Here is an 11,975-nt window from a genome sequence, read left to right on the forward strand (position 1 = left end):
ATGACCCATCACTAAAACGCGCACATTAAAGATGACTGCAGGGTGTCCTGCCTTGTTCTGGTTGTAAAAGGTAGTAAATGAAATTTGTCAAAATTAAGGGCAATAAAAAGTATTAAAAAGTAATAAACATCATCTGACGAGGTATTACATTTTTGAGCCCAATTTTTTAGCAAAATTTTTGATTTGTGTTAAGTGCAGGCCTTTATTCTAAATTTTGCATGTATTTGTTTATGTGTTGAGAGTAGGACCTGAGCGATATCATGTGAGTTGGTGTTCGCGCGCGCACTGAAACAAACTGGGTACCCGGCTGGCTTGCTGCCAAGCGAGCTCGCTTTCGTTCATTAATTAAATTAAAACATGTGGAAATGCAAGTTTTCGGACCTCTGGCTGGAGGACTCAAGACTTAAAGACTGGTTTAGGCCTGCAGTTGGCAACAGCCACGAGGCTTATTGCTACGTATGCAAAAAGACGATTATATTGGCACTATATTGGTTCATATCAGCTGTCAATCACTTGAGGCTTTCCGATGTCAGATGGCAGTGAGCTTTTGTGACCTCACGAAATGCAAACGGCTGAAGAGTGGAAAGTACACAGGTTTGCAAACCCCACCTAAAGTTACAAATAATGGCACTGATGACAGAGATTATGTGGTGAATGTTGATCCGCCAGCCGAGATCAGCCGAGTGTTTTCGGAGAAGGTGACCGAATCTCGATGCGTTGCATTCACTGCGTGTTCAGCGCAAATGTCAGCTAAATGTAAAATCTAACATTAAATACATCATCGCCAAAGAAGCTCACCTTTACTAAGTTTAAAGTGCTACTGGGGCTCATAACAAAGAACTGTATTGCGCCAGTGGTCATCGCGAGAATCCTTCTCTGCCCCTCTCATATTGGGTCGGCTGACTCGCCTGCTTTATTCCACAAACACAGAAAAATGTAAATCAGTGCATAACGAGAATGAGCATTTACAATGACACAAACCAAAACTTGTAAAGAACATTTTTTAGTTTTATGCCTTACCCAGTATATAAAAATACATATAAATACATTTAAATAATATACTTTAATCATTACTTTTGGAATGAGACTTTCAAACAGCACAACAAAAAAAATTTTCTACAGACAATCACCTACTGCACCTTTAATGCATTTGTTTCGCTACTGGATTAATTGCATGGATTTATACTCTTAAAAAAACTATACTTTACTTTTAGAAGAAAAGTCAGAGGTGCTAAATGTGTTTGCAACTGGCTGAACAGTAGCTTGATTCTTATAGCTTCCATATGGGGACAGACGATTAGGAATATGCCATTAAAAAAACAAGCATACTGTAGATGGAGTTCACTATTGCCTAAAGGCAGTAAAACTGCCTCAGGGACCTTGTGGGGGCTAGAGCTATTTTTGTGTTTGCACTTACAATTATAAAAAAAGTCTATGTAAATTTAAGCTGAAAGCTTCTGAACTGTGATCATACTGTCGTGCTGTTGCTGTCATGTTATTTGATTTCAGCTCATTATTTTGTTAAATTATCACAGTGGTTGTTTAAATGTTAGCCACACTGTGTCTAATATAATTATTTAGGCCATAATTAATACAGCTATTGCCTCCGTTCTTAAACAAAACAATGGCATCAGAAGTATAAAGTATATTATACCTGCTGTGAATGTTTATCATTAAATTTTATTAAAGGTATTTTAAATACAGACAATGCAATCAGGATTGTTGTTTATTGCCACAAACATGTGCTGTTATGTTTGCTTTCCATTGAAATAATTGAAAAGGCAAGTACTTCAAGTAGAAAAAAAGCCCCCCTTTCCACTCTCAGCTATCAGTGATTATTATGTTTACATTTTGTACCTATTGCATGTGTTCTGCATGGCTTTATTGCTACCCCCTGGAATGAGAGTGCATCAAAGCAATGGCTTAATCATATTTGGATCTGTTGAAAAAAGCAGCTAATGCAAATAGCACGCAGGGTTGTGCTCACAGATATAAAGATTCATAGAGTAAGTGTTTTCAGCCAATTACTTCTCACTGCTTTCAGTCCTGGCTCTTCCATTTATATTGGGTGAAGTATTTAGTCCACTTAAACAGAGATAACAGAAACAGATGTAAGATAAACAGAAGTGAGCAGCAATATAAAGGACGAAAGGTCCTTCTTCTGGGAGATGGTTTATAGGTCAAAGAAGGTAACCGTATTGAAAGAGTCTCAAAAACATTTGCGTAAGTGTAGAATTCTCAAAACACTGTAGAAATACTTAATGAAATGCATTATAAAATGTAGTGACCTGATAACAAATCTCCCCTGACACTGGTCTCATTTTTGCCTATTACAGATGCTTCCCACATCTCATGCTCCAGACTGTTTCTTATCACAAAGCAAGACAGACAGTAGTTTCAGTGGACCTTCAGAGTCTCAGCACATTCCTAAGATGCCCAGGGCACTAACAGAACACTGTGCCACTAACAACCCTGCAGGAGATGCCAAAAGTCTGGGAAAGACGCTTCAGACAAGTCTCAACATCCAGTGGGAAAAGCAGCTTTCAGCCCCTCATAAATCAGAAACTGAATCTCTGTCAGTGGACATGACAAATATGAAACTGGAGGGGGAGGAAACAGGGGTGCATGCAGGACTTTGGGATAGTAGGGTACTTCAGGAGAGCTGTAACGGGACCTCTGGGCTGTTGGATGTCGAGCAGCAGTATCTCTGGCACCAGGTCGTGGGCTCAGAAGGGAGCTTGTTAGCTGAGGAATCCCATATACAAAGAAGGCACTCTGCCACGGGAGGTGGAGAAGGAGGAGTCTTTGTCCCCAGCTTGACTTGCTTGGAGCACTTTTCACAAAGGCAAAGTCCTCTTTCCGTGGGGGGCCAATTTAGTGAGCACTTTTTATCAAGAACATCTGTTGAGAGCCAAGAAGCCAAAGCCCATCCAGAGGGAAGTGGGTTCAGCTCTAGCCTAGGGAGCCTTGTAGGTAGAGTGTCCTGGATGCTGACAGATGCTGGGCGTGTGCTTAACTCTTTAAAGGAACAAACTGGTGCTAGAGGAAGTGGCTGGTACAATCAAATGTGCTCACTGGTAAAGGATCTACCCTTAGTCCACCATATCCAGTTTGAAGTCTCGCTAAGACCACAGGCAAACCCAACACTGGATGCAACTCAGTTCAGGCGCAATATGTCTCATAGTGACGTTTTATCAGTATGTGAACAGTGTGTAGCATTGTCCTCCATGCAAGATCTATCAAAGTCCAGTGCAGGTGAATGGAAGAGCCCTTTGAGGGCTTTGGAGGCAAAACAGACAAAGGATTCAGTGACTATCCAGAGCAGTGAGGGATTGAAGGTATGCTGCCAAAGACTCCACCTCCTGCCTGAATCCTTGGTACATCTTCAAAATCTTCCACCAACGCAGCTTCTCTCCTGCCTACACAGTGTCATTCCTGCCCACTTGCTAATGGAAGAGCGACTGTTAGCTTTATACTGGCTCAGTGTAGCTACCTGTTCTCAACCAGATCCACAGCCAGCAGTTACTGTCATTTTCCAGACAAAAATTTTGGTGATCACATTTGATCCTTTACTTGATTCTTCCAATCCCACACACTCTTTAAATGTTTTCTACGAACTATCCTTTCAGCAACTACTGGAGATAAACATAGGTTTTGCTGGACAGTCAGTCAGACTGACAGGCAACACAGAGAGCAGCATACTTGCTTTGCACACATGCAATGCAGGCCTAACTCAAGAACTGTCCCAAACATTAATCAAGGCTATTTGCCCTTTCGAAAAATGGGCACTAGACCATCCATTGCTGTCAAGTGACATGCTGCGTTTGTCCCTAGACTGGAACTCCTGTATAAAGGATTTGGTCCTACCCTCTGGTGGACGCCTTACATGCTCTTTGCAGAAAACCTTGGCTAAGTTGGTTTTCATGTTACATGGTAATATGAAGGGTAAACGTCCAGCACTTGCGGATGTGCAGCTACTTCTTTACACATCTGTCAGATTTCAGCAATCAAATTTTGAGCCTACTGTACCTGATTCACAAGTGAACTCTGAGCTCGTCCAGCTGGTCCTGACTGACACCCATCTAGGTCTTTTACGGGAGAATGCCATTTATTACCCACCTCCACGTTCAGTGTCAGTGGTGGCACGGCAGGCCCAGTTCAGACTAATAGACCTTCGGCAGCGCTCGGATGTCCGTTGTGTGCTGGTAAGAGAGGGATATGGAAGCATGTGTCTGGATGTGGTCTTGGCTCATGTCAGCCGGAAATCTGGTGGTACTGGAGGTTACCCTCAACCTCCAGAGGTCTGCGGTGCTGATAAAGCAGCTGCCCAATCTCTTTCCAACCCTGATTCATCTCTCCGGAATGAAGTGTGGAAATTAACTTTCAGCAGCTCCGTTGAGGCCACCTTTCTGATTAATAACTTGTCAAACATTTGATCAAGGGCCTTCCAGCAAAATAATTAACAGCCTTGTGAGGAGAATTCGACAGGAGACTACAAAAAAGGCTGAGTTCACCGAAAACATAACAAAGTCTGAGCCTTTAGGATTTGAGAAATAAAGACATTTTATAATTTTTTTTTTTTTGCAACTTTTTTAGGGGATTTTGTGAAATCCATCAAGTTGACTTGCCTTCTGACACTAGTAATTATTTAAAGTAGTGCCTATGATCAAGATTTGAAATTCATAAGGCTGCTTGGGATTGCATTGACATTATTAATGATGTTTATCTGGCAATAATAAATGAAGCATGGTATAATGGATCTTTGAAATGTATAATAAGTACCTGCACTCTACCTTAATTATCATGTTCATTCTTTTCAGTGCTAATTAGAGAATTTCATGTACAGGAATGTGTCTAATTTACATGTGTCTATTCCTGTGCGTCACCAGCTACTTTTACTGTAGCTAATTGTCTCACATTGCACAATTTAAAGGGCACCTATTTTACTTCTTTTTCTAGATTTAAAATAAGTCTTTTGTGTCTCCAGAATGTGTCTGTAAAGTTTCAGCTCAAAACACCCATCAGATTAGTTATTATACCTTTCAGAACATTAGAATTTTCTGCTTTGAACACAATGTAGCTGTTTTTGTTGCCTGTGCCTTTAATGCTAATTCTCTCTGCCCACTGTTCCTTCATGCCTGTCAGAGTGTGCCTCAATCTTCACCTTGGCTGCATCAGATAAATAGCACAGTGACAGACATGATGGAAGCAGACCTCACGTAACTCTTGTGAGAAATACTACAGAAAGAACGTTCTTACTGTAAAGAAGTGATTATTTGATGTATTTGCTGTGGAGTTAATTCAAGTCTTTCTGCAACGAGTCACACACACAGGCTTTACAAAGTTCATGCACACACACACACACACATTGCAGACACATACAGGCAAGGCAAACTTAGTTTATAGAGCACAATTTTACACAACCGAAGTTGATCTAAAGTGCTTCACAATAAAATACTAGATAATAAAATAACTAGAAAATAAAATTAAAAACTGGTATTAAAAATACAAAGAAATATATGTATAAAATACTAAAATACAAATAAAAAATAAAATGCATGCGTCACTCAAAGGCAAGAGAGTGAAAATATGTCTTTAAGTTAGATTTAAAAGCATCCAATGAAGGAGAAATCCTGATGTTCAGAGGGAGACTGCTCCAGAGCCTTGGGGTCGCAACACAGAAAGCTGGGGCAGAAAAAAAAAGACTGGTCATGGGATCTTAACAGTCTACAAGCTGTATAAGGCCTAATAAGTTCACTGACATAGGCCGGGGCAGAATTGTGCAATGCTTTATAAGTGAAAAGAAGGATTTTAAAATCAACTCTGAATTTTAAAGTTAGCCAGTGCAATGAGGCGAGGACAGGGGAGATATGATCTCTTTTCTTAGTTCCTGTTATTAATCTGGCGGCTGCATTTTGGACCAACTGTAGCCAAGAGAGTGTTGACTGAGGTGCGTGCATTTAACTTTGTGTGTGCATAACACAGTGCACGCATTTAACTTTGCACTGTTTTTGCACGGCAAATGTGACAGAATATGCGTTAATTTCCACTGCTGTATGGATATCTGTTATGTTAATGTACAAAATAAACCCGATTTAACATTCACAAACCGGGATTGAAGTGTCTTCTTTTATAACTGTACTGACAAGCGGCAGTGGCGATAAAGACGGTAAAATCACTGTAATTCATTACAAACATGTTTAAAAGTTGTAAAACTCATTCCTGATCACATTTGATGATGATTAATAATCACAGCGAGCTGAACAGATCCATTAATCCCAGTTGCTTCACACATGTCTTGTCTTGTTGATATGATTAAATGCATTACTACAGACACATGTTAATATGCGGCTATCAATCAAATCAGCGGGCAGGAAAACCGCACTCCTACAACACGTTACAGTGGGCCTCAAAATGGGAGGGATTTGGATCCTATTTTAACATCAGGAAATTAAAAAAGAGACTTATTGTATTTATATCACCCCAAAATGACTGTGGACACACTATACCTACACAGTTCTGTCTAAACAGCGTCAGAAAGATGATTTTCATCATAGGTGCCCTTTAAGTCATTGTTTTAGTGAAGTGGTAATATTATAGCATCATAATGAAAATACTGCTTTAAAATCAGCTTCCTCCTTTCTGCATTTTTCTCACTTATCCTTTGTCTTTGACTCATATAGCCTTGCGTCACAGAAAATGCGTGTTGCCTGCCTGCAGCATCCAGCAGCTATCATTATGCATCTCTTGAACTCATCATGATGTGGGGAGATGCCAGGGTCAAGGTGAGTTTTTTTCCTCCCTTCTGGGTCACTTAAGTTCTCAGTGCATCACATTGGTAGCTAATAGCTTCATGGCCCCTTTTGTTTCAGACCCTGCTGTGTAAATTATTATTTACGGTTCCCCTGTGCCTCTTTTTTTTTTTTTTTTTTTTGCCAGTCATGCTCCTTGTTGTAGACTTTATTGTACTGAAGAGCAGGGGCAGGAGGAAGACATTCGTCCTCCCTACCTTGTCTAAAAATGCTGCAGGAAATTATGGGCACTTGTACGGTGCAATCAGCTAGTGCTTTTCTTTGACAGAATGCCAGCAAGAGAGGGAGAGAGCTCCTTCCTTTTAATAAAAGTACATCATGTGCCTTCTCAGAAATCAGCGCTTTTCACCTTTTCAGACATGAAATACTGTGTAAATGAAAAGCCCCTGCCTTACATTTCCCCCCAGAAAAAGCGCTTTTATAGCAGCAGATTGTAAGTAATATCATCTGTTGTGTAAAAAAAATGCAGGGTCAGTTTGCATGAATTATTCAATTTACATTTCCTAATTCACTAATTCTTTTACATTTCCTAATTCACTCTTTCTTCTCAGTTCTCTTGAAAAATAGTAATACTTTTTTTTTAGAGAACTGAAAGTACAGATCTAATTTGTCTACAATGATGTGCTCTCATACAGGATTAGTGGCCCTAATTAAATCTGTTTCATTTCACATAGAGTTGGTCAAATTTAGAGAAAGAAAAAAGAACATTCTGTAGTCTTCAAAACGACTGGCATCTTTGATCTTTTTTGAGCCATCTACAGTGAAATCTGCAAAGAGGAAACGACTGTTCTGTTGTCAGCTGTAATGTAACTTGTAGACTACATAATATACAGTATTGTATATACACAGGCCCGTAGCCTGGGGGGGTTCTGGTGGTTGAAGACCCACCCCTCACTGACAGGTCCAGAATTTGTCCCACACATGAGCTCACTTGTCCTACTTTGACTGCCAGGCCATCATAAATAGTGAATAACACATTGAAAAAGGCTTCAAAAACAAGCAGAATCCTCTGTTGACTTTCGCTTCAGTGACTTTGAAAACTGATGTTCATTTATAATCTGACGTAAGAGAAGCCACCTTTTGCTAATGTATTGTTTTTACACAGAGAAAATACTTTGCAAGTAACTTTTATTCTAAATTTTGAACCTTACTCTTGTAACAAAAAATGACCAATAAAAAGGTGTGAAGCACTAAATCGGCCCATATTGAAGTTAATTTAAACACTATTTTGGCTATTGTTGTTGTCTATGAATTTTCAAATGTAGAAGAAAAAGGCTAGAAAAAAATGTGAAACTCTACATTATTATTATTATTATTATTATTATTATTATTATTATTATTATTATAATAAATTAATATTATAATTATATTATTAATGAAATGGCCAAATTCTGAAAGATTGAATAATAAATGACAATAGTTTTTAGACTACAGTATTTAATTTAAAACTTTAACAGATTCCTATTTTTTTTCTAATGATATTTGATGTAATAAATTAGTATTTTAAAAATAAGTGTTATTTCACATTTCTTTATTCTATATTTTTAGGAAATATTTTTGGTACGTCAAAAAGTGTGGTTTTGATGATCATACGACAAGCTAATCTAGTAGCTAATTAAAAATACTGCTTAAAATGTTACTAAAATGCAGTATTTAAATCTCATAATTAAATGAGGCGAGTAACTGCAAAAGCGTTCACTTTTAAAGAAAGAAGAACCACCCCTTTCACCAGGCTGGCTACAGACCTGATACAGGTCCTATACCTGCTAATTCTTTAAATGAGTACGTCAGTGCCCATATTGGCAGTTTATTTTGGTTCAACACAATTTTTGATTTTAACATCAAATATTTAAACAAGCACTCAAGAAGTGAGCAATAATCGTCAGCTTCTTAAATTGCCTATAAAACATCAAGTAATGACAAACAGTAAGTCATTGTGCCATTTAGCACTAGAAAAGTGAGATTTGCTTGATTTATACGCTTGACAACTCTAAAGCTTGTAAGGACTCATTACATTACTGCCTCATACAGCAGAAGGCACCTTTTTTTTGCTTTGCTGTTCAGCAAATATTATTTTATCCAGTGTGTGTTTGTAGTTGTGCTAATGTCTATTTTAAAATGGCTTCTGTATCTGTAAAAATGCTAATTTGTTTATTTAATGTATGTACATGTAAATTGTCACATGTTACAGTGAAGACCATCCCTGAAATCCTAGGTTGTCTATGAAAGTTTGTTTAATGTGAAGAACAAATTTCTGTTTTACACATGTACTGTAGCCCCTTTAAATTGATTTGTTGTCGTTGTTTTTTATTATTTCATTGCTTTAAATCAGGGGTGACCAAACTCAGTCATATGAAGGGCCAAAAACCAAATATCACTATGAGCCGTGGACTGAACGTAAACATACCAAACAGTATTACATTAAAGTTGCCATGGGTATTTTCTAATTTATTTCATAATATTTAAAAATTAATATTTCTCAGTGTTGGGTTGTAGCTGGAAGGGCATCCGCAGCATAAAACATATGCTGGATAAGTTGGCGGTTCATTCCGCTGTGGCGACCACTGATTAATAAAGGGACTAAGCTAAAAATAAAAATGAATGAATGAATAAAAATGAATAAAACATTACTAATCACATTAACTAATGCAGTAAAACTCTAAAAATTTAACTCGTTGCAATATTAACAATGAGAGTGAACAGTGGAGCTCAATGCTGAACACACTAGTCAAGCAGAATCTGCCTTGCCTTGATTTGCTCACCAAAGACTCCTCTATCCGCCAGGTATGTACATTTGAACTAAATCTGATTAATTTACGATATTTAATTGAAACATTTAATTTCAGTTATCTTTTAACAATAAAACAAACAAACAAAGATTACATTAGATTTAGATTTAAAAAGACAATCTCTAAACAGTCCCCATCATCCTCCCTCTCTTCTCATATGAGATGGCGGGCCAAATCAAAGGTTAGTTTGGGCATCTCTGCTTTAGATACTGCAATTTAAACCGAGCACATGCCCTGCCATAGAACATTTGTAAGTATCATTCAAAAACATTGACGTTACTGAATGAAAGTGTCTGTGTCCTGCTGCTTTGAATCAGATTCATACAATGAGATCCTCTCATTGAACCAATTCCAATATTTTTTTCTGTTATGTCCAAATTGAACCATGCAGAAACTAATAATGTGAAATATTGAAATATTTGATTTTAAGAGGAATATTCAATAAAGTTATATTAATAAAGGCATTACATGATTAATTAACACAATCTATGAACAATATCGATGTTCAAAAAACATTTAAATGTCTTATGTTTTGGTTATAGTCTAGAATATGAAGCGAGCTTGCGTCGAAGGCAAGGTTTATTTGCTTGACACGGCACTGCGCTCATTCACTAGCTTTAGAGCTACAAAACCTTACGCATCATTAAGCTAATAAAGAAATGACAGTGTGCTTCCTTCGTTCCTCTATTGTGCAGATAAAGAGAACGCATCCATCTCTGTGATGAGCCAAAAGCTTATTTCAGCTTGTTTTATTTGATTCCGAGTCATCACATAAAAGCCTTACAAACACTGTTATTGCAGAACAGGAGCTGTGTGACTCTGGATATCATTATTCATCCCAACAGCGGCTCCCAAAATTTGCTGGCTACCGTGATAACAATAGGAAGATGGCGTATTGCTGTCATGCTGGTCAATCAATTGTACAGGCCGGAGGGCTCTCAGCCACTCCAGTCTCCTTATGGATGCTTCTTGAATGCTTTATCCATCACATTAGACGCGAGGCTGTTTGAAATATAACAAATAAAGGAAAGATGACAGCGCAAATAGAAAGGCCTCCTCTTCCCGCTCAGCACCGCTGATCAGGTCAAGCGGACAAAAGGCGAGGAATGATGTGTGAGTTCTTCTTTTTTTTGCAGAGAAAGTGTGTGCGCACGAGTGGAGCTTCTTGCCTCGTCCAGCGAGACCTCTTATCTTGCCTTTGCAGGCCCTGTGAGGTGGGATGCGTCCTCTTTCATTAATATACTTCACACCTCCTCTGCTTTAATGGCTTGAGGAAGTGCCCGGTGCCTGATGGGAGAAACAGGTGGGGCCTCTTGGTGAGCTGACAGCTCCAGAGAAAATTTCTCATTTTAGCCTCCTCGTTGCTTAGCTCTATCTTTCCCACTCTCCTTTTCTAAGAGAGCCATCAATCATGCGTGTATGCCTTTGTTTGTAACCTTAGCTGCTTGATCCCAGAAGATCCATCAAGTTAGAGTACAGTACATTAAGTTAAACAGTAATGACATTGAAATATGGTGCAGTTTCTTCTTTCTAATAGGGCCTCTAAAAGGAAAGGCATATTTAGGTAGCAGAAATGTATTGGGGAAATTCTGCGTTAATATGTGTCATGAAAACACAATATTGCAGGTGGAAGTTTATATATACAGTGCTCAATATAAATGAGTACACCCCATTTTGAAAATGAATATTTTTATCCATTTCTCAGTGAATACAAGTACAATGTTTTGGTACATCTGAACAAAACAGATTTATTAAACCGATATATTTATTAAAATGGTATTTTAGCACCCAAAAAAAATAAATAAATAAATAGAAAGACTATACATTTAAATTCATGCAAAATATTGGAAAAATATGACAAACTACAATATTTCAACAAAACTGTATACATTTTTTGTTCCTCTTTTGCTCTTTTCTTTATTTGTAATTAAAAAAATTTCCTCTAACATCTACAATACCTGACAAAAGTCTTGTCGTTAATCTCAGTTGAAGGAGCAACAAATAATAACTTGACTTCTAGTTGATTATTTGAAAAAGTGGCAGAAGGTAGATGAATCATCTATTGAACTGCAATTCATAAACAAATACTGCAGAAGACCTATTTGAACCCACTTGGACCCAAGATTGTCACAGAAATTAGTCCAAATTGGTGAAGGAAAAATCATGGTTAGGGGTTACATTCAGTATGGGGGCATGTGAGAGATCTGCAGAGTGGATGCCAACATCAACAGCCTGAGCTATCAAGACATGATGGCCAGTACATTACAAATCAGAGGAGAGGGCAAATTCTTTAGCAGGATAGCGCCCCTTCTCATACTTCAGCCTCCACATCAAGGTTCCTAAAAGCAAATAAGGTTTGGCCAGCCCAGTCACT

General features: G+C 38.2%; 1 protein-coding gene across 1 annotated transcript in view; it reads left to right on the plus strand.

The window, feature by feature from the left end:
- kif16bb (kinesin family member 16Bb) overlaps positions 1-5,475 on the plus strand; it is a 65,629-nt gene extending 60,154 nt beyond the window's left edge. The window contains exon 19 of the mRNA XM_056471430.1: positions 2,337-5,475. Coding sequence (XP_056327405.1) covers positions 2,337-4,436 — 2,100 coding nt within the window. The 3' untranslated portion in view covers positions 4,437-5,475. The remainder of the gene's footprint in view (positions 1-2,336) is intronic.
- The last annotated feature ends 6,500 nt before the right edge of the window (positions 5,476-11,975 follow it).

This window comes from Danio aesculapii, chromosome 13, assembly GCF_903798145.1.
Source record: "Danio aesculapii chromosome 13, fDanAes4.1, whole genome shotgun sequence".
NCBI classification, from domain to species: domain Eukaryota; kingdom Metazoa; phylum Chordata; class Actinopteri; order Cypriniformes; family Danionidae; genus Danio; species Danio aesculapii.